Source organism: Acanthochromis polyacanthus, chromosome 12 (genome assembly GCF_021347895.1).
Source record: "Acanthochromis polyacanthus isolate Apoly-LR-REF ecotype Palm Island chromosome 12, KAUST_Apoly_ChrSc, whole genome shotgun sequence".
In the NCBI taxonomy this organism is placed as follows: domain Eukaryota; kingdom Metazoa; phylum Chordata; class Actinopteri; family Pomacentridae; genus Acanthochromis; species Acanthochromis polyacanthus.
The window spans coordinates 25149518-25173660 of NC_067124.1; the positions used below are offsets into that span (position 1 = coordinate 25149518).

Consider the following 24143-nt stretch of genomic DNA (forward strand, 5'->3'; position numbering starts at 1 on the left):
TCTGGTATCAAAGCCTCTTTATTTGAAAATTAGTACAAAGTCTTGCGCATTTTTGTGTTACAAAATAGTAAATAAGTTACCTTCATTACTACAGCCTGTGTAGATTGTAGCCAGCCAATGAGGGGAGGAGGCTGGAGGGGGAAAGGAGCAGACCTGGGGATTTGTGGACTGCATGTTTTATTTTCTCCCACAGTTGTGATTTTCTTGACAGCTGTCTAAATGGTGAGAATGAAGTGATGCAGACTCTGATTTCTACTTGTTTAAGCAGCTGGAGGAGGATCACACATGAACCACAACGTGTCAAACATCAGATTTCTGCCATTTACTGTGAGGATGCGACCGTGGAGAAATGCCTTTTTCCCCACTAACTCTTGATATGCAACAGACAGCTGCGTGAATGAAAGCAACAGGATGAAAAGGTATGTATGAACAGCGACAACGAGCATGGTTTTCTAAAATAAATCAGGTAAAACCATATCCATTACCTGATGAAGTATTGCTGGATATAGACTGTTTAAAGGCCAAGTCCATTATTATTATGAACCAAAACATTCATAAGAAGCTGAGATGCATTTGAATTTGCCACACCAACCCTCCTTCCCTCTGTAAAGGAACCGTTACTCAGTCTCAAAACCTGTGCAGATGAAAACCAGGCATGTGATACAAATTCACAGAAAGCTATCCTTGCAAGGGAGTATTTCTGCTCTGCGTGTACAAATGCAGTCCAGTGGCTATGAGGCTGTAATGACTGTAAGCTCAACCTTCCCTATATACTTGTGACGGATTTACGCTCACTAGCCAAGTTAACTTTTACATTTTGAGAAACAGATGGTGGTGAACACGAACTCAGGTCTTGTTCTTAAGAAAAAGTAACAATACTACAATGCAGAAACATTCTGTTACAAGTAGGAGTCCTGCGTTAAAAGTTTCCTTTAAATAAAAGCACAAAAGTATTTCCTAAGAGAACCAAAAGTAGAAGTGCTAATCCATAGAACATTGTCTATTACTGTTATTGATGATTTACTGTGTTCATCACTTTAATGTTGCCCCTTGTAAAGATGAAGCTGATCTGAATTACTTTTACTTTTGTGTAGCTTGTAAATTTTCAACCGAGAATCAATTAAGTTTCATCTGAATTAATCAATCAGAATTTAAAGTCAAATAAATGTAGAGAAAAACAACCATATAACCAATCAAATGAGTTATCAGCCACTGTTGCACCTCCAAAGTTTGAAAAGCAAACTTGAGGAGCGAATCTTTATCGTAGGACTGCATTTGTGTGCACAGAGCAGAAACATTTCCTCATGACGATGGTTTTCTGTGCTCGTATCGCGCACACACCTGTATTTATGTGCGTGGGTTTTGAGACTAATTAGATGCCATAAGTTTGACATTTTGGCAAATATTTAACTTACTTTCATCTCTTGATAAAACTCATTCGTAGCTGTGTTCCACCATATTCTGTGACATTTGTAAAGTGTGACTGTAGGGGGCGCTGTTGGACCACTTGATATTTACATGCTGTATATTTTGGCTGAACAGAATGTGTGACCTTCATTCTAATGTACTCCTATTTACTCCTGATGTGGCTTTATATGGAGTTATTCAATCTTTAAAGACGGGAACAGAAATTACCTAATAAATAGTGAATGCATCCTTTTAAAAAAAAAATCCAGGTACAGATAAACTGCAGCACATCAGAATCAAGGTCACATTTCTGAGGAATTCTACATGGGAAAGAAAAATATTTAGTATTTAAATAGGCAAAAAAAAGTAGAAGCCAGGGATGTTAATACCAACAAACACTGTACAGAGTAATCTCCACGCAGCAGCGCCCCCTGTCACCACAGAATGTCGCCTTAAAACAGCTAGTCTGGTTCTGTCAAATGACAAGAAAATCAGTACTTCTACAGCTCACAAAAGATATACATTAAAACTGAAGAGTCAAGACAGAAATGGTTTAAATGTATCATTAATCTCTCAGACACAGTCTTTCTGTATTGTAACTTCTTGATAATTTTCAGCCAGGTATGCTTTACATGTGCTGCCAAGTCTGCTTTGTCACAATCTTAAAGTCTTACCTAGCTCGCTCTTTCAAAGTAAGTGTATCTTCCAAAATGTCAAACTTTGAGTTGGATTCACATTGCTAGAATAGAAAACATAAAAAAATCTAAAATCTACACATTTCCCGACTACACAACAGAAAACACAGAGCTAATATATGAGCATCGCTACAATGCCAAGGAGGCTACTTTACTGGCTGCTGTGGGATCCAGATGGATGCTTGTCCTAAAAGTTAATATTCAAATGTGAATACTGACAATAAAGTTGTGAAAAATCCCAATTTTCAGCTGCCTGCTCCCCGAATGGTAACTGCATCCCAGAGGAACCAGTGCTGTAGTCCTTCACATGTGTGGTTACCAGTGCTGCAGGTGTGAACTTGGTTGGCAAGTCTAGTTACAACCGCCTCTCCTGTATGTAAGCCGATGTTTGCAAAAGTGCCTAGAATGCGTGCGAGCATGTTCGTCAGAGAGGGTTAGTAGTGCATTCAATTAGTGTTTAGACGCTGGTCTTTAACAGATTTCTTCATCACACCTTCTGAGACTACATTCAGTAGATGCAGATACAGTAGATGGTAGATAATTTGGAGAAAATACATTCTGGATGTTGTTGGTGGCAGTCAGGGAAAAGTCTTAAATCATTGGGATTACATTCTCTGAACAGCTATCCAGAGTAAAGTAGGGGTGAAGATCAGGCACTGAGAAGATTAGGAAGAGGTTACTGGGATACTTAGGGTTGTTTGAGAAAGCTGACAAGAGTAGATGGACGGTATCAGCAAGAAAATGCAGTTTACCAACCAAAAAAACCCCAAAACATAGACATACAAGATCGCATTCTTAATTTTTAGTTTGTTTTGTGTTGTCTTGTAAATGTGTTCTTATGTTCCATACAAACAGGCAGTGTTTACCCCAGTCCTGCTGCCAGATACAACAGAAAGGCGACATGAGGTGAGGCTTCATGCATTTACTGCTCATTATTCATTTAAAAAAGCCTATATCTGACAGCGCTGCTGGTTGTGCGCAGCTGCTCTGCCTGCTGTGATGCCGTGTGTGGATGTATCATTATCATTCAGACTTCAGTTGTTGCTGCAGTTGAATCTGTGGTTCTTCTGGGACAGATGTGTTTGTTTATTTCGGTCAGGAATAAAGCCACTTTAATAAAACTCCGCCAGCTATACTACTGCTGCATGTAGTCAGTGTTCTGTTGAGAACGAAGCTGCATGCACTGGATCTCACTAACTGTATGAGCTGTACATTTCCACAGTATCATGTAGCTCATAGATCTCTGTTAGTTGTGACTACAGAGAGCCACTGCACCCTCAGCTGTGACTGCTGAGATTCAAAGCTGCAGTCATACAGCAATCGGTAATAGAGCTGATGAACCAGCTACTTCTTTTTTCTTCAGAGTGCAGCTGAGGCTGTACCAACTCTCTGTAGTCACAGCCAGCAGCAGTCTATAGTCTACAAGATATAAAGTCCAGCTCTTACAGTTACAACTACAGAGAGCAGTTTTAATGGTTGTGACACTGGCTACATGCAGGAATAGTTCTGCTGGTTGAGTGTTGCTGTATTCCTCAACTCCTAAACAAACACAGAGTAACAGCTGGACACATCCCCAACACCACAGATTGAACCGCAGCAGCTGAAGGTCAAACAATGATCATATATCCAGCTAAAGCCTCACCATCACAGCTGCTCACAGCCAGCAGCTGGATGCAGTCGGACATCGGCCTTTTAAAATAAATAATGAGCAATAATGCATCACGCCAATCCCTCCTTTCTGTAGTATCTGCAGAGTTCACTGTAATCTGAGAGTGAACTGTCACTGTGCTGAATCAGCACACCATCAAATGGAATGCAAAGTTCACTGTGAGAGAACAGAAAATAGAAAGTCTTCAGGGGGTGCTGCTGTGTTGGCGTAGGCTACATTTGGAATATTTTCACCACTTTGTCTTGCCATCAGACAGCCCCTTTCTGACAGGGAACTGAATCTTTTATATTGCCCTAAGCCCTATTCAAAGCCACCACTCTATTGACAAAAATGGTAATTTGTTACCGTTAGTTTGCAAAGTAACGTGTTAAAACATCAACTCCCATATTTGGTGGCGTTGAAGAGAGCAATGTAACCGTTTAAGTTCCCTGGCAGAAATAGCTGTGTGATAGAAAGATTTTTATTGTATTTTTTAGGTGGCTTAAGAAATGTTTTTGGTAATACATTGCATTACTGAAATTCATTTTAAATGTTTTAAGGAGAACATGACTTTCCTAATGACTTTAAGTATGAACCAGACATGCCGGATTCTCGTCAAGATTTCGTGAGCAAATCAGAGAAATGATCATATTTATCATATCGTCGATTATTAATGTGAGTTACGAATCTCAGGTATATTTAAAACGGAGTGTTAAATTCTTGAAATTATCATTCATAATCCAGATTTTTAGAATGAACTAGCTGAGATTAGCTTTTAGGCATATTCAACAGATGTTTTCAAGGAGTGGTTTTGATAGATTCATTATTTGAAGCCTTTATCCATATTTTACTGACAAATTACAGAAAGAGGTGAACAGATTTCAAGAGCAACTCCTTAACCTTGCACCAACAACATGCCAATGACTAGATGTACTTATGTTCAAAGTGACACAGAGTATAAGGTACAGAAATGTTGTCATTGTTTGTGGCCAAAATTAAAAATCCTGGATTGAAAACAGTTTAAGTTAAGCCAGTTACAGTCAACAATGATGGAAAAAAAAAATCTCCAAAGGGCACAATTTATGACAATATGGTCTCCAATGTAAACATGACGCTGGCCAAAAGCAACGTCTGTCTTCCTAAGTTCAAGCAATTTGGAAAATGGAGGTAGCCTGATGAAGGTGTAGCAGAACGACCCCTCATACAGCATCAGTAACCCCAGAATCAGAGGCCGAGGCAGGGACAAAAGAGGAACCTTTTCCCCGACAGCCCCCAACTCCACAACCATAAACACTTCAGCGTTTCCAGCTCAATATTACAAACAATCCTTTCACAACCAATAGCCCAACGATGCCAAACCAACACGTTCTTACATTAAAGTCATCGTTTCCACATTAATATATTCTTGTTTAAGAGCTGGGATTAGCTATTCATAAACAAAATGTATCGCTAATAAATAATAGATTTATACATATAAAAACAGCCCCCTCTGGAGGTTTACTTTATACAGTAATCATCAGTTTTCCCTCACACACACTTCACATATAACCAATAATTTCTTGTTCTCAGCAGTGTTATGCCATAAAAAGGCCCTAGATTCATTCACTATCCATTCAGTCTCCAACACGCACACAAACAACTGCTCAGTTTAGCTCACTGCACTTCGCTGTCGAGCGAACGGCACAGCAGGAATATTTAAAAACAAGGAGACTGTTTAAATCTCCCTCTCTGGGTGGGTGGGGGTCACAGTAAAGCCCCACCCATGTCAGCAGCATAGAGGGCAGAGCCACAAAACACGCGCACACAAAAAGCACAAACTGGGAACCGACAGATTCTCCCTTAATGAGAAATATCCAGCTTTTCTTTATCGAACCTCATAACCTTCGCTAATGTCAAGACGATGGCTCCGTTAAAATGCAGCAGACTGCATCCTTATATCCAGACGAAAAAGAAACAAATAAAAAAACTCGGCACTGCCATAAAAAATAGCCTTGTATACACCTTATATCGAAGGATCGCGTCTCAACCAAAAGGAAGAAACAACAAAACAAAGCAAAAACTGGATGTTCTGAAGTTTTCCCAATGACATCAGCCGCTGGCGCTCTTCAGTCCAGTTTCTCCAGCACTGACGGCACGTAGACCAGGCTGAGCTCGCTACCGAAGTCACAGACGATGGCAGCATTGTCTAACACGAGTAGCTGCCGGACCCCCTGACCGTCGCTGCTCTGGCCCAGGTAGACCGTCTGGAGCAGGTCGCCGAAGTTCAGGTCCCAGAAGGAGACGCAGCCCTGGCCCCCTGTAACCAGCAAAGACTCTGAGATCACTCCCAGGCTGGCCCCGCAACCCACCTCCTGGTGAGAAGAGAAAATGTGAAAATATGTGTTGTTAGACAGAGAGGAAGGAGGAGGGAAGATGGGGTTGGAAAAATATCATAGTTTAGTATGTCGTTCAAAATGTGGAAAAAAAATGTCATAGTTTAGCTTAAACGACATACCAAACGATGATGTTTTTTTGTCCATTTTCAGATGACATACCAAACTATAGCGTTTTCTTAATTTTCGGACAAAAAATGATGTTATTTTTCACTTTCCGGACAACATAATAAACGTTGACGTTTTTTGTCCATTTCTGGACGACATACTAAACTATTACATTTTTTGTTCATTTTTGTACGAAATAAAAAACTGACGTTTTTGTCCATTTTCGGACGAAATACTAAACTAAGACTTTTTTGTCCATTTTCCGACAACTTGCCAAACGATGACGTTTTTTGTGCATTTTCAAATGAAACCGAAAATGGACAAAAAAGTCCTTTTTAGTATGTCGTCCAAAAATGGACAAGAAACGTCTTAGTATAGTATGTCGAAAAACATGCCATATGATGAAATAATGTAAAGTAGGCCGTGAAAAACATCACAGAACAGTTTTCTTTGAAAAAAAATCATCATGAATTTTGTCCAAAATGGACAAAAAAACTTCACTGTTTAGTATTCCGTCCAAAAATGGATAAAAAACGTCACCGTTTAGTATGTCGTCAGAAAATGGACAAAAACGTCATAGTTTGGTATGTCGTCAGAAAATGAGAAAAATGTCAGTTTGGTAAGTCGTCCGAAAACGGACAAAAAACGTCATTGTTTGGTATGTTGTCCGAAAATGGATAAAAAACGTCATAGTTTGGTATGTCATCTGAAAATGGACAAAAAACGTCATAGTTTGGTATGTCGTCGAAGATATGACAAATATGTCATAGTTTAGTATGTCGTCTAAAATGTGGAAAAAAAATATCATAGTTTTGTACGTCGTCCAAATTTCCTAAAAAATGTCAGTTTAGTACATCCTCCGAAATGTCATTAAAACGTCATATTTTAGTATGATTTAGTAAGTGATATCCATTGTTATCTAAATACTATTACAACGACACCAGTTATGTGGTTATAAAGCATAAAAATTACCATCACTTTCTGGAGTAATCTGTGATTTTTATTGCATAGCTCAAGTATAGTTTATACTTAATAACCCCTGACCCTGACCTTGGTCGACTCTGGATGTTTTAAAATGCTTTATAAATAAATCCGATTTGATTTCACCAGCATGGATGACGGTCAAGAGGCAACCAGAAACTCAAACATGTACAGTACCTGTTGTATAGAGTAGAGCTTGATCCCAGTGCTGCGGTCCCAGATACAGATGAGGTCATCCAGTCCTGAGCTGATGACACAGGAGGTGGTGCAGACCAGAGAGGTGACGTCACCACGGTGACCATAAACATGGCTGACACGGCTTCCTGTCAGGACGTCCCATAGACAGATGGCACCGTCCTGCCCGCCACTCGCCAGAACCATCGTCTGAGGGGAACGACAGACTATTTTTAGAATGCTTTATTGTTGCAGAATACATACATACATATATATTTTTTCACCATTTTAATGTCAACTTGTCAGTCTGTTCTATCAGTAGAGTACAAAATCTAGCAAAATCTCTACATATAAATTTGATTAAAATATTTTCTCGAACTAAATATGATTACATTTTCAACAACTTTACATACAACAAATAGTGGCATGTTCACACCTTCATAAAATTTCCAGATTCACCGCTTTTTAGGCCAATGCAATAAAAGGACGGTATATTACTGACCTGGTCTATGTAGATGGCTGTGATCCCTCCAGAGTGACCCTGAAGGGTGAAGAGGCAGCACGAGTCCTCCAGACGATAAACCTGACACAGATTAAGACGATTTCTAAGTAACATGACTGCTTATATTGCCTGTATTGACTCTGTTAATCTTTATCAGCACTGTTTTATGAGAAATCAGTTTCCTACATGTACTATACTGGGTATTGTAACATTCAGTCTGGAACATAAGCGATCATTCATATGACTACGGTTGTAACACTTTCCACTGGATGGGAAATATGCATGCATTGAAATGAATTCCTTTGTTAGAATTGGAGCACAGACGGTTGACATCTTTAGTATTTTTGTATTTTCGATTTTGGTGAGTGAGGATCTGATGAGAGAGCATCTTCCTACTAATTCTGTTAAAATCAGTGTTAAGTCAGCTACCCGGACTGTGTGGTCCTGGCTGCCGGTGACGACCCTGCCGGCGGCCGCTCGCAGGACCGTGATCGGTTTCTGGTGAGCACACTGTACTGAGCGTGTGAGCTGGCAGCTGATCACATCCTCGCTGCTGTAACAGGGAGATGGAGGCATGCTGCTTCGTCCAGGGGGACCTGCAGGAGGACATGATATAAATTTAAAAGAATAAAAATGACCAGGAATCTTCATGATTACTTCTTCCTTCTGTTTGTATTTTCTGCATGTAATAGTGTGGGTTTATATGTTGTGATGAAAGAAGCATTTTATGGGACCACAGTGACCTTTGCCCACCAAGTCTTAAGTAATTCTTCCTTAAGCCTGACTGAACGCTTGTTCCAAATTTGAAGAACTTCAATCCAAGCATTTAAAAGTATATATTTACAAGAATGAAATGGGTGATTATGAAATTTTAGCTCATTATTAAATGTCATACAAATATTTACAACTAACAAACTGTCTTTTTCTGGTAATTGTATGGCAATATTATTGTTACATTAGTGGTATTAGTGCCTTCCAGCACCACCTTTTTGCTGCAAATCCGAAACAATTGCCTCTTCCAAGATAGTGGGCTCTTCATTTTTCATTTGGCTTTAAAGCAAAATGTGTCCACAATGAAATGCAGCAGGTCAAATAATGTATCAAATAAGATAAACACCTTCAGATAAACAGCTAATGTTATTAAAAAACAGCAGAAAAAGGGGGTGCACATGGTAGAAAATAATGTGATGTGATGTGTAATAAACAGTGATCGAAGCATGTTAGTTCCATCAAGCTGTATCTATACAGGTGAATGGAAACACTCCTAATAATTATGGAAAATGATCATGTCAGCTCAATTAATTATGATCTGGTGATTATGTAATAATTGTGACAGGATAAACATACAGATGAATGGACAACCTAAAATCATAATACCTTCAGCCTTGGCTGTGGCAAGCATGGAGGCATAAAACAACAAAAAAAGTAAAATATTTAGAGCATATATGAATATTATTTATGCAGCATCATGAAACCAAAAACTGTATTTTGCTGTTCAAAACAAAAACACTACTTGACATAAAAATACATGACACAGTTGTAATAAAACACTTTGATCCTCACCTCTGTACTGCAGCAAACCAAGAGGTTTGTTTATTTCAACAGTGAAGAAATCTAAAGACCCATTCAGACGAGCCGCCACGATTCTGAAGAAAAAGAGAAGAAACAACTCTGAATAAAGTACAGTCACCCTTAGATACCTTGCTGTACCATTATACACAAGACAACACAAGACACAATCACTTTAAAGTGATAATAGGATGCATCCTGTGATAGTCAGCAAGTGTAATGATCCACATTACTTTACTCTTCATGTAAAAGTAGCAGATGTGAACAGCACTTCATTTATTATTCACTCAGCTGAAACTAGCTGACTGACACGGCCATTAATTCAATGGAGTCTACATGTTATGTGAGAAGAACAATGCCATGTGAACACTGTGCTTAAACCACTTTTGTTACAAACTAACAGAAGTGTGCAAGAAGTGCAATCCGTTGTTAGAAGGACGGGGAAACACTGATTGGACACACTCAATGTATGTGAAATTGGTGTTTTGAAAAAAACAAAACCTATACATGAATACTAAATTTGTGCTTAAAATGCACTTAAATAAAACAACAAATGAGAAATGGATGTGGCAATAAAAAAAAAATTTGTTCAGCACTGTTCAGTCAGAAACGTTTTTCCGTATGTTCTACCTGTTGTTGAGGAAGGCCAAAGCTGTGATCCCAGAGACGCCGTCTTCATTACTGCAGCGTAGTGACCCTTCTACTGCATCCCACAGCTGCAACCCAAAATGAGTGGAAAGTGAATATTTATTTACATGAATATTACACAATTTAGGAATTAGGGTTTCAGTTTAGCTTTTGAAATCAAAACCTTTTTGAGACTGAAAATATGCTTTCTAAACACTGCTGCTATCAGTTTCCAGCATATTTTCCTATTATCCTACTATACTGTGCATAGTATAACACTGTGTTACTTTACAATCCTTCTAGTGCAACAATAATGTAAAACTGCTTCCTCTTACAGCTCATCAAGCACAATAACAAACTGTAGCACTGTTTCTCCAGAACTTTTCAATCAATTCCCTGTTAGTGTCAGCTATTAGGAACACTTCTACACAGCATGTGTCCTACAATTTGTGTACATTTATCCATCAAGACATATCAGTACATGTGAAAGGGATACATACTCTTTATTCTGACTTTAATTTGATCTTTATTCTACTTTAACATTTCCTGTCTTGTTGTTCTTCATTTGTATCTAGCTGCTGTACTGTGTGACCTTCCCTGGTGAGAAATCAATAAGCATCTCTTAATGGCTTAATATCAGTAGAGGTTTGGAGATTTGGATGTAGATGTTTTTTTATTACAGGTATGATTTTACACACCTCCAGTTTGCCGCTGCTCCTCCCAGCAGCTATCAGATTTCCTCTCAGCTCCATGGCCCAAACAGAGCTTTCCCAGTCTGCGGTCGCTTGCGTCCCTGCTGTGAAGGCCCTCTCTGGTACTACTGGGGTGACTGCATCCCCTAAGCTCGGTCTCCTATGGAGGTGAGCAGCTGAAGGTGGTGAGGAGGAGGCTGAGGAAGGAGAGGGGTAGGCAGAGGGCGATGGTGGCTCGTGCTCCATGTAGGCACGTTCCACTAAACCTCCAAAGTCGAAGCCTCCTCTGGGTGGAGTGGAGAGGTGGGAGGGAGGTTGGGAGGTGAAGTTGGTGTCGATGAGCGGGGTGAGATCCGGCTGGTCGGTGAACAGAGTCAGCCTAGTGGGGGCTGTGCGGCGTCTCAGTGGGTAGCCTTCATCCTCTGACAGGCCGTCGCCGCTCATGGACGGGTCTCGACCTTCAGAACCTAAACACTCCGAATCTGTGACTGCGCTCATGCTGTCCCAACCGTCCCGCTGCTCCCAGCAACCACTGCTGCTGCTCCGTCTCAGCCTGAGGAGGACACAGAGAACTCTATTACCTAAGGCTGAGACAGACAAATCAACCTATGTGATACTACGGTACATTTATTACTGATAAACAACAATAAATTATAACAGAAATATGTAAGAAGATGAATGAGAACCCTGACTAGTAGATTTTTTTTCTGTTCAGTACAGACTTTGGTCCTGATAGGAGAAATTTTCTTATAAAATTGCTTTACTACATTCTGGGATATCAGCCTGAAACATCTAAGACTAAGATAATTTCAAATGTTCAGTTGCAGGAGGAATAACGTATAATTATGAAATCAGAACAACAGAGAAGACGGTAGGCGGAAGTGGCTGTATAAAGTCTGGGTAATTTCAAAGGACAGCATAATCAAATCCTTTCATAGGAACCAATACTTTGATTAGGTCTGACTCACCCGTGGTTTGGAATGACAGTCAAGCAGTCCCCGGTCTGCGCATCCCAAACCCGGATCTGTCCGGCCAGGCAACAGCTCGCCAGCAGCATCCCATCACTAGCCAAACACTCGATGTCCTGCAGGACAGAAAGAGCAGGACGCTGCTTCAACAACTCTGACTTGATACTACAAAAACACAAATATGCTACAATTTCAACATATTTTTTCCACTACCTTGAAATTGTCAACCTATGTTTCAAAATTGCATTATTTACCGATACACTGTGACTCGTAAATGTTATAGGGTTGACTACAGGTGTCATTTTGTAAATTGGGAGCCACAATTAATTTACTCTTCTTGTTAAAGGGTCCCTAATGGGAACTGAACACCTCTGGTGAACTGCTCACACTTACACCTAAGTAATTTATAAACAATTTCACAATTACAGTGTGCGCAAATTTCCAACTGAACTCATTAACATTAAATCATTTCGCAGCAGGTGTCGGTGCTTTTCAGGTTTCCATTTCTCAACAGACATGAGGTATCAACTAGTGAATTATTTTTCTCTACAATACATCCACATAGACACTCAGAGGAAAAGCAAAAGCACATCATCTACAGACACTAACTGTTCGTATTTCAAGTTTAAATCCAGTGCAGTCACTGTTAGGCTCTCATTGCGGATGAGTTTCATTGTTTATAATATTTGGTTTGAATATGGTATTCATTCAATTTAGTATTAGTTTGAGTTTTATTAAATATAATATGGGAGATCTTTGCCAGGGGTAACATTTAAAACATTTAGAATAACTATGACAATATAACACTGAAGTCATTCTGAGGTCCCAGTCGCAATAAACATTCTGCACCAATGCCTCATCAAGCTTGCTGTGTTGACAAATTTGACCAAACTGTCAAACACTAACACTCAAACCAATTCCTGCATATGTTTTTTACTTCATTATAGTTAGTTTTGTACATACACAATATTATCTGTCGACACCCTCAGAAAACATAGAAAACTGAACCACACCACATTGAACCTTGACCTAGGCCATTATACTACAGGGGTAGAAGCACATAATCTGTTCAACTGAGGATGCAGGCGATTCTACCAGAGGTGGCCAGCATCACGAGGAGATGATTTAGACAAAACAATAACTTTTGTCAAAAAAATGACTGAAGCCATTGTTTAGGAAGGTGGCGCTATGTTAGTTTTCTTTTTCTTATTTCAGTTAAAATGAGTTAACTAAAACGCCTAGTTTTAGTTAACTCAAAAAAAAAATTTCTCATTCGGAGTGCTGCCTTTTTTCTGCTTTGTTTACGAGGATTCTTTGCATGAGGCCAGTCTTACCATACTGTGGCCCCTCAGCAGCAGCGGTGAGATCTCGCTGACGGGTGGCGAGTAGCCGTAGTCGTCACAGGGCAGGTCACCTCGACGCCGGCGTCCGTGAGCAACACCGTTCTGGCCGTAGTTACGTGGGCACAGAACACGATAGAGACAGAAGAGCAGCAGAACCAGCAGGACACCGGCAGCCAGGCCCAGAGCTGCCACCCTGGAAGAGGAAAAATGTGCAGACACTCACCACAACTGTTTGATGTACAGACAGAAAACACACGATGTACAGTTTCTTAAGCCTTCATATCTTAGAGCCTTTAAGAAATATGTACACCACAGATGTTTTGCTTAGATAAACAAAAAGATACATTCTTATTAATATAACTGAAGCTCTGAGTTTTCCTCCAGAAAATATTTGTCAGCTCTTCCCTGACCTTACAAACCTCAAATTTGCCAAACTGCCCACCTGGCAAAACAAACCTGCTGCTCTCCTGTCCACTGTGGAATGTAGAGTTAATGTAATGCTGGAGGAGTGTGACTGTATCTGCCTGAAATACCAGCAGGCCTCAAAAACAGTCTGCAGCTCTACAGTGCAGATGCTACAGGTATGTACTGATTATACCAGCCTGAAAGCCCGATGATGGAAGAGGTGCTTAATTTTTACATTTCTTGGCCTTTATTAGACAGTGGTGAAGTTAAAAACTGAGGCAAAAGGGAGAACGTACCATGAATGTTGAGACTGCATGGTCAGCCCTCCTCCTTATTGTTGGAAGATGAGACTGGTTTGTACGAATATAAAAATAATGAATAAAGTGCACGTACAAGTGTCTCTAGACCAGTCTATATGCGACCTCCAGGAGGACTCACATCTGGTCTTGGCCGTGCTGGAGTTCTACCCTGCTGAGCTTTGCATGGTGCTACAGCACGTACACAGAGTCAGAAATACAGCTCAAAGACATGCCAGGAAGTTTCTAGTTCACAATACTTAAGCTGTATTGTTGTTGTAGCAGCCTTTGCTTTGGGACATTGTGCAGAGTTGATATTTTTGCTAATTTGCATATATTTAAGTTACTGAATAATAAACAAGAAAGTACACAGCATCCCTAAAATGCTTATCTACCTGTGCATGTTTGCTGCAACATTTATGGTAATAAGTGTTGCTGTTCCTTCTTCAAATATATAAAACCCACATCCTTGATTTGTGTGTTTGTAGTCTTAGACAGGTTTATGCTGTATTGTGTGACATGTAATAATGAACAGCCAAACTAGGGCTGCAACCGTAATTATCTTTATTGATTATCCTGATTCTAATTGTTTTCATGATCAATTATTTGAGCTTTAAATGTGGCCAAAATACCAAGGAGGGTTTTTTTTTTTCAAAGGAAAGTGATAACATCACTGTTTTATACTCATTTTAAACTCATTTACTCATGATTTTTGTTCTAAGTAACTTCAGGTAATTGGTTTTAAACACCACAAACCATCTTCAGTGTATGGCAGAATATAAAGCAAAATCTGACTTTCAAGTAAAGAAATTAAAACATTTTAAATGACTGACAATCTTCACATAAATCAGGTTTTTCTGGTCAACTATCTTACAGCATCATACTAGAACCATGTTACTGTGCAGCCTTTTTCTAGTTACTAAGTTCTACAAAAATCTTTTAACGTCATACAGAATGATAGATTTTCTTTGCAACTGATAAAAATTCAATTTACGAGGAAATGTTACACACCGAGAGGCATTATGACACAACTTTCAGCCAAATCACGCACGGTCACAGCGGTTTTGTTAACCACGTTTAGTGGTTTAAACAGCATCATCAAAACTGGGTACTCATTCCTCAGGTACAAGATAACTGTACTGTTTTCAGCTCACGGTATAACTGACAACCTTTTCAGAGAAAAGTTAGATTTTTTCTAAGAGGAAGAAAATCAAACAAATCTAAAGGGTAATGCGGGTGATAGGAAGACAAAGCAGGCAGTTACTTGGAAACAATGACGCAGTGTTGAGTGTTTCTTTATGGAAGCAGCATGGAATTTGATCATAAGCATTTCCTAGCGTGTGAAAATAGTCTCTGAACCTGTGTCTGTGTTTCTAACTTGTGCTGAATCCAGTTCTTACAGCATTTTATAGCCTCTATCCCACTGGCCTTCTATCTGCCTCAGGGTCATCTAAACTAACCCCAGACTCAGCTGTCACTTTCAGACTGTGAAGGTGATGACCCTGACCCAGTTACAGCTGACAAGACTTTATATCTGCAGTCCAAAGATGAAACCTGACCTTCCACTAAGCACCAAGTGTGACAACACACCACCTTACACAACACAGCACACTGAAAGGGAAACTCAAGACTCTGTTGTTGGTGAAGTGGGTAGGTGAGAAGAGTATAAGTTAATAAATGAATCATAAGATGGTGTGTTAGTTATGATCAGTCCATATCTGTACTATTCATGCGACAAATGCTTTTCACTACAAAATAAAAAAGAGCATGTTTTGTACATATGTAAAACATCACTTCTATTCTTAAGAATTTGCTGTACGGCATAAAACTTCCTCAATACATCACTGAGATGAACCCATGAGTTTCAAATGAAAGCAGACACCTTTTCAGTTAATTAAAATCTGGTCCCCTTGCAAAGAATTCAATCTTTTAAAGCATTAAAGTGAATGTTGTTCTCCTCTAGAGTGGCTTGAAGACAAGGTTTTTCCTTTTTACGCGAAATAAAAATTGAAGGCATTGACAATAATACATTTTTAAGACGGAGTAAAACATCTTCGTCACCATATTGAAATCATTTTTAAATTCTATTATGATGCAGCTTAGACTGGACACAGACATTTTGGGCTGAAATGGCAACACAAAATACTACAGCATAGCAATAGCATGTGTGTTTCAGATGCATACCGGTCAGAATTAAAAACTATCTGAAAGATCTGCCTGCAGGCTAAGCTCACAGTCAGCCTGACATACTTAAACCCTAAAAGCACCATGTGTCGACCAAAAGAAGTAAAACTGGACTGCAGAGTGAAAACCTTTTTGTGAAGAAGGATTATCTATAGCCCCAAATGAATGCCTTCGCTGCAGGGAAAAACTGCTAAACTGGCTTGTCCAGTCAGTAACAATATTTGCTGAGGGCAGAGACAACAAGCGGCATCCTTTTTCTTTGTCTCTATTTTTGCCCTAGATGAGACAACCATCAGGCTGGTGAGACTTGACCCAGTGAACCTTTACCTCTCTTAGCCTCTCTTTTACTCCTGGACTCTACAAGCTAAAAAGGGTCCCCATGCACTGTAAATCCAAACATTTGAACTCATAAAACAACTTCAATCAGGCTCCAAACTAACTTTTCTAATGGTTGCACAGGTGCTGCCAGCTTACACAGCTGGTCGCGCCAGCACATGATTTGGTCGCAAACCCCTTCCATTTTTTGTATAAATTAACCTTGCATTCTGATAAATTGTTGTCTTCGCATATCCTAGCTCTGTATTGATGTAAAGACTGATAGAGATTTATGATTTGATATTTGCAACATGTTTTAATTGCAAATATATCACTTTGTCACTGGTGTATTCCCTGAGGCTGATATCATTCATATAAAGTTGACAGAGGCAAAACTACACACTTAACATCTGCTTATCAAGAAGTACTATTTACTCATACTCCATAAATAGCTCACATGCAAGCTAAGGTTAGGTCGCATACACAACCATTTAGATCGCAGGCTGGAGCAATGATAAGAGTTTTATTTTCTAGAGTTATTTTCTCAAAGTGAGGCAGTACATTCAAACAAAAATTAGAAATAAAATCCAACGTGTCATTATTTCCTGCCCAAATGCGGCCTTAACTGTGTGTGACTGTTAGAGCTCTATATGGCCTTGACCTCAATTATCTTGGAATCTATTCTAATTTACAGCTCCAATTTCAAATGAAGAACAAGTGCAGAGACGACCTAAAACCTTCAACTGTGCTATCAGGTCAATGACACACTGGCGAAAAGACCCAAGGTCAAGGTCCTTCTACTGCTGTGGCCCCTTTGTCAGTGTGTGACGGAGCATTTCTTGTACAGGGTGAATAATTCAAAATAACAGTTTAAGGTCATCTGAAATAAGGGGCACCAAGTTCAAGGTTGCCTAGACATGTTTGAAGCAGTGTGGTAAAATTCTTGCAACGTAATTCAAGTTGTGAAACGATAAAACACAAAAATAAGTCTGGTCGAAATATATATAAATTCCACAAACTCAGCAACATGCAGCTGTTTTAAATACTGACATTAATGATAACATTTTGTCCTTGCTACAAACTAACTGCATTTCTATAAATGCCGTGGCAAATGCAGCTGGTCAGTGGCTAGATTTTTCCCCATACTTAGTGGGATTTTTTTCTTCATAATGGTACACAGTGTATTTTAGGTTCTTTATTAATGATTACTGTTCCTGGGGGGTCAGACCAGTAAGCAAGCATGCAATCTATTCCAACTTTGAGGTTGTGTCAACATATTACAAATAACTTTCTAATGAACTACTGATAACACGTCATAACATTCCACAACAAAATGTACAGCCAGACTGAAGATCACGCATGTAAACAAGCTGCCACGGGGATGAAGTGTGACTAGTGCAAGCTGCCCAGCATGAAGATGCCAAATGCAGTTATCTATCAGGACACTTTCTGTGCTTACTTTTGGTCAGAAAGAGATAAGCATTTGAAATGATTCCTATGAAAGTAATGCTTGTCTAGAGAGTAATAGGCGGCTCGTGCTGCCCCAAATACATTATTTTGAGAGAGACCCAGCTACACCTATTGGAAATACACAACATTTCAGTAAACTATTTGAGTAAACCTTAATGCCTGTGTGTTTCTCGGTACTAACTTATAGAGGGTGAGGTCCGTCTGTAAATCTGCAGAAACCTTGGGGATGGGTGGTGGTGGGTGTCTCGTATCCTGAGGGTGGCGTGTCTCAATGGCCTCCTGGGGGCTCAGATGTACGGTGACAGGAATGATGGGGAGGATGCTAATGTACCTGAAAGTGGACAGATAACAGAGAGACTATGTCAAAATCTGAAGGGGTCATCTGATGCAAAAGCCAAAAATGGCCAACACACTTCTGTTTCTGTAGAGCCATAAAGTGGTATTTTCCAAAGAACACAACAAAAGCATTATTTATCTGAAAATGAAAGAACTGTCTGCTGTGGCAGTCTGTCATCACACCAAGGCAAAAATCTAAATGGGAATGAGTGACATTTTACTGCTTCGATCCCTGTTTCAGACACAAAAACATACTTTTCGCACATTACTAAAGAAAATTTCTTTTAGACTGAATGGTGCAGGACAGAGAAGTACAAGAAATCTGGTAGTCAGTGTGAACACCACTGACATTCTACACTTTACAACACAACAGCAAAAAGTAAGCCAATAAATATGCGGAAAAACATTAACAGTACAAAAACAGTGGACTGTTGCCTTAAAATATTATAAATCCACAATATGTTAGAAACGGGACACAGTTAACCACAGTTTATATGATTGGTGACTGAGCTTATCGAGATCCACTCTGACCTGGTAGGACATCTGCTTAATCATAGCAGTTATTTCAATTACTCACTTAGGCAGCTCATATGGGATTTGGTGCTAAATGTAGACGCAACTTTTGAAAAATAAACATTGGTTTCTAGGTCTTCCTGTTCAGTCCTCAACACAAATAAAGAAGAACCTTCACAATCTATGAGGCAAGGCTGTGACTGATAAACAAGTCCCCTGCACCACTCACCTCTTTGCTAAAGTGATGTTGTAGTAGCTGAAGAGCGATGGCCAATGCCTGAAGGACAATCTCCTCCATCCTTCCTCATCTTCTGCGCTCCAGGTGATCTGAGGCACAGAAGGCGGGGCCTGGTGGAGTGTACCAGCCCTGGCTGAATCATGGTGACCCTGTGATTGGTTCTCTGGTATGGGAGTTGGATCTGGCGCAGGGTGGAGGCTCAAGGTGCTCGTGGGATCTCCACCACGAAAAACTGGGGCAACCCCTAGGTGAGGGGGCAGACCGCCTCCTCCAGGGTCGCTTAGAGGGCTTTGCTCAGAAACCTGTGCAGCCAGGTAGGTGCGGATTCCTGCCGGGTCCGTATAGACGAGGATACCGATCCAAATCACTGTGCCAACCTGGAAGTGTAGGGGGGAAGGGCTTGGATGTTTATTGTCATAGTACATTTAACTGATGTTAAATAAACCATGTCAAGCCCACCTGTTTGACGTAAATTTATATAACAGATTACATTATGGCTATCTTCGACTTTTTTTTTTTTCCTTCTTTTTCTTCTACTTTTTGTCCTTTAGTAAACCAATAATACATATTTATCATCTGTCTGTAGATGCACTCACATTGTTTGCTTTGTGAGCTAGGTGTAGGCATAGCGTTAAGCCGGATTTTTGGCACCGCGAACTTTAAATTGTAAAATTTAATGCATAAACAGACATGCAGCCACAATTATTTATTACTTAAAGTCTGACATAGAATATTCCTTATTCGTTTTTCTTTATGTCGTTTATTCAATGACACTGCAGTTACTAACACAATGAATCCAGACACAGAAGGCACAGAAACGGTGCCAGCAGACTGTGTCTTGCAAATGACAGCAGACTGCACAAAACACCTGTTCACTTCACAGTCAATTTTGAATCCGTCTTCTCACCATGATGATGCGCTGAGCCAAGCGTGTGCGCGCCAGGAAGTACACCACACGCAGCCTCTTGGGGAGCCGCAAGTTTCTGAAAGCCGGGGTCTGCAGGGTGATTGTGTGCGGGGAGGGTCGTGGTGGAGGGGGGACCTCACGGGTACGAAGAGGCCCTGGCTTTGGTGGAGGCAGACCCGCTTCAGCTGGCAGGCGGCGGTTCAGGTCAGCCAGCTGAGGGGGACGTGGCGTGGTTTAAACATTTGTTCAGACTTCCTGGTTTTTATCTTAAAAACTTGCTTTTTTATGCACAGTCAAACAGGGTTTGGTGAAGATGCAAGTCAGTGGACTTTGAAACAGGAGACTTGAGTTCTATTCCTGTCTTGGACCTTTATTAATGTTGCAAATTTCCCCGCTGTGGGATTAATAAAGGACTATTTTATCTTAAAAATATCTTTATCTTGGTTCCTGCCAAAAATTCACCAGCTACCATAATTTGACTGATTAATCCCTCTTCTCTGCCTGCTACTGTGGAGATGGAACGAATGCCAGCTGAATAATCAATTCTTTGTACAAGTAATTCCTCAAATTCCAAAATATTCTCTGGATCCAGTTTATCAAATGTGAGAATTTGATACGTTTCTGCATTTAATATCATTATACGTTGTAAGTCAGTGAGTTTTTGGCTGGTAGTCGGAAAATATAACTGATTTGAAGACATAACTTTGGGCTGAAAATGTATAGGCTGGACAATCATCAATCCTTCATCATATTGTACATACACAAGACAAATTTAATTCCATTAGTAAATCTTCAAAAGAAGGCCATTCGACTTGTTTACAAAGTTAATTATAATGATCATACGAACTCACTTTTTCTCAAAGCACAATGTTTAAAGATGATGGATGTGGTAACATTTAAAACAGCTCAAGTTATGTTTAATGCATCAAAGAAATGTCTACCAGGCAACATTCAAAATTTATTTAAAGATAGAGAAAGTCATAATTATAATCTCCGTAGGATTAATAAATTATACGAACCAACAGCAGTAACTAAACGAAAGTCAATGTGTATCTCAGTGGAGGGAGTAAAGCTTTGGAATAGCCTTGCAGATGAGTTAAAGAATTGTGCAAATCTGTTTCAGTTTAAAAGTCTGTTTAAAAAACAATTACTGGAAAAGTACCTGGAAGAGACATACTGATGCCTTTAATATCTATATATGGTAATTAGGGATGGGGTATGGGGTCAGAGTGTGATTGGGCCGATATTTGTTGTCCTTGTTGTCGATCTTCTTATTGTCCGGTAGGGTACTGATATGTTGTGAATGTGGTGGTGTGGTGTGAGGGGTTGGAAAATGAAAAGCAATGCTTCTTCCATCCCCTTTTCAAACAGTATGAGTAACTGTAAGTTAGTGGGAATTGTAAATGTTTAATTGTGTATGTGGGGTTTGAAATAAACTTAAATGAAATGAAATGAAATGACACCTCGTACTTGTCAGAGGATTATAGGCTTATGGATACTAAGTCTTTTTCTGCATGTAAATGTATGCTTATGGTGCTAATACAGCAGAGAACTGAGCTAAACACTGCTGAAAGGTTTTGGTACATATGTGACAGGAAAAGGGGCAACAGTACAACAGTAAGAGGTTTTAAATAAGAGGGACACGTGTGGGAAAAGAGCAATCTGAACAGTATGCAGTGAACGTATGTCTGCCTCTGACCACCATCTGACCTCCTTTATGTCCTATATTTGCTACTGAGTGCATTAACCCCAGTTCGTGGTTTTCACATTCTCTGAGAACTTCTGAACAAATTTTAATGTATGTCATTTGTTCAGTTATCCTTCTGGTTGGTCCAATAAAACCATTTACACCACCATAAATGGTATATAGAACTGTAAACAAGATAAAATACTTTTGTACCAACTAATCAGACAAATTTACACAATGGTTGTTTTTTTTGTCACAAATGCTGTTGAGAATACTAGGTTTGGATTTTTTTTTTATTTTGAGTGAAATAGTAGCTTATACAAAAGCTACCCAAAAATAATCATCAGTGAAACAAGTTGCCAAATGGTAAAATAATGATTACCTGCAAAAAATGGTTTGTATGTGTGTGTGAGAGTCTCACCTCCATGCGGCGGATATCTATAGATAGCACTGTGGTGAAGAAGAACATCTGCAGGAAGAAGTCAGACACCAGCCCCACAACAGCAAAAAGACAGAACTCCTGCAAAACACAAAAATCAGTGGTCATGTTACACCACCTTTTAATTCACATTTTTACACATTATTCAGATTTTTTTTGTCCATTGCCTCCATTTAAAATGGCAACATGGCTTTGAAAACAGCAAAAAATGAGAATCAACCATAAATGAAACATTTCATTTCCTCGGAGCACAGAGTTGACTTCAACAGACACAAGAGACGTTTCTAAATACACTATGGATTGATGAGGATGTGCAAACAAACTACACTTAGCTTGACAGAGCGTTATGCTTTGCTCATAAAATAAAAATAAGACACTGATGAGTAAGACAGAGAGCATAGTAAATGGTAAATGGTCTGTATTTATATAGCGCTTTACTATACCTGAAAGGTACCCAAAGCGCTTAACATGATACGTCACATTCACCCATTCACACACACATTCACACACTGATGGCGGAAGCTGCCATGCAAGGCGCTAACCATGACCCACCAGGAGCATAGCTCATGTATTCTCATAATTTCCAAATCAATTACAATGTGCATGAATATATTGTCTCTGCATATGAGAGACGCTTAAATAATAAAGTGTTTTCTATAATTAACTCCCAGTGACGCAACAACTCAACCACACGTCTGTTACCTGGATAGCTGGCACCAGAGTGAAATATCCAATCAGGATGATGCACAGTTCAGTGGCCATGTTTTTCATGATAAACCAGCTCTCATTACTAAGGCCTGGAGAAACAAAAAGCAACACTTATGAAAGATGTAAACTAGATATTTAAAAAGCCACTTTGTAAAGTAAGAGCCTCCTAAAGCTAATGGGTTTACTACGCTGTCTAACCGTACCCTGAGCAATGCGTAGTTTGACCTCGAGGTCAACAGGGGTGGAAACCACAGATTTGGTGAGGACCAAGACGTTCTCCAAGCCGATCACCACCACAAGGTAAGGGAAGATCTCACTGCAGACAGAAAATAGCAAGGGAGCACGTTTTGATTATTGGTGTCTATATATAGGAGGATTACGAAAAAATCTGCTGAAAAATGAAAAAAATGTTTCCATAAATATATTGGGCAAATTAGAACGGCCATCTGGCAGCAAGAGTAATAAATACAAGCCACACGTAGCCATCAATATGAGCATCTGCATGAAGATCAGGTAAAAACATTCTGAATTGTTTCTCATAGTGGCAGTAATGGCTATATTGCCAAATTAACATGTTACAAGTCAAAACTACACAAATGACTTCAAAAATTAGGTTATTTTCCTGTCAGGGCAGGTGCCAAAATGGACAAATAATCAACTATGGTTGAAACTGTTTGGCAATATTAAGCTGACGACTGCTGGGAATTTCCTCCTCCTGAAGTGTGCAGAGAGATAAGCTGGAGCTCTAGAAGTAAGTATATAACTGGGTCACAAAGGAGTCAACAGCTCTGCATGTTACATCAGACGTGCTCAGCAACACTGCACATAATAAACACACGCATGCACACAGCCGATCACTATCATTATCTCTCTGTGTGGGGAGAAACCCATGACTAAGTAGAATTTGCAGCATATATCTGTGGCGTGGTCACATTGACCATCGTGCGTGCTTACGCAAGCACATGGATAATAGAAGCACAACCCATGGCAGACTTACGAGGATCTTAGTCAGTGGCTGGACAACAGTATGCTGTTGTCACGCCATGATTCTGCTTTCTGACAAGCCTCAAATGATTGGACAACCATTAAATGTCAATATCGCTATGTCTCCGCCCCCTAAAGTGGTCCAACCCACTTCAACTTCAACAAGGTCCTTCCTTTTCTGACCTCACTAACATGCTGACTTTTGTTTTCTTGATGTAAACATTAACATAAATCTGTGTAAAATCGATACAGAGGAAGTAGGGAGTCAATAATCTGGGGTGTGTTTGTGCAGGTGAGGGAGCTGGTGGACCTGTCCTTATCTTTCTGTGAATAAGGGAAGAGATTAGCATGAAACTGTAACAGCCTTCTGAGGCATTTAAATATTAGCAAGAATCCAAGAATGGCAATAAAAGCACATAAAAATAATTGTCTTGTTTTCAGGATGACCCAGTAGTTAAATTGAATGATATTATTTGACCTCATGTAAATTAACAGGATACTAATTATTTTCAATCTGATTTCCAACACATTTGCCTTCACAAATTTCAAATCTAAAATCCAAGCTCGCAGCTTTC

The 24143-nt window shown here is 39.7% G+C and overlaps 1 protein-coding gene across 5 annotated transcripts in view; it reads right to left on the bottom strand.

The window, feature by feature from the left end:
• The window catches only part of scap (SREBF chaperone), a 41625-nt gene continuing 17482 nt past the window's right edge, over positions 1 to 24143 (bottom strand). For 3 of the 5 annotated variants that reach the window (XM_051956341.1, XM_022204988.2, XM_051956338.1), the window contains exons 9-24: positions 22788 to 22900; positions 22579 to 22673; positions 21859 to 21957; positions 19751 to 19963; positions 18835 to 19220; positions 17938 to 18087; positions 13078 to 13279; positions 11744 to 11859; positions 10782 to 11328; positions 10087 to 10172; positions 9451 to 9533; positions 9265 to 9276; positions 8317 to 8483; positions 7888 to 7968; positions 7389 to 7595; positions 1 to 6101 (exon numbers count right to left, since the gene is read on the bottom strand). In XM_051956341.1, coding sequence (XP_051812301.1) covers positions 5856 to 6101; positions 7389 to 7595; positions 7888 to 7968; positions 8317 to 8483; positions 9265 to 9276; positions 9451 to 9533; positions 10087 to 10172; positions 10782 to 11328; positions 11744 to 11859; positions 13078 to 13279; positions 17938 to 18087; positions 18835 to 19220; positions 19751 to 19963; positions 21859 to 21957; positions 22579 to 22673; positions 22788 to 22900 — 2803 coding nt within the window. In that variant the 3' untranslated portion in view covers positions 1 to 5855. The remainder of the gene's footprint in view (positions 6102 to 7388; positions 7596 to 7887; positions 7969 to 8316; positions 8484 to 9264; positions 9277 to 9450; positions 9534 to 10086; positions 10173 to 10781; positions 11329 to 11743; positions 11860 to 13077; positions 13280 to 17937; positions 18088 to 18834; positions 19221 to 19750; positions 19964 to 21858; positions 21958 to 22578; positions 22674 to 22787; positions 22901 to 24143) is intronic. The other 2 variants (XM_051956340.1, XM_022204987.2) reach the window with 1 other exon arrangement.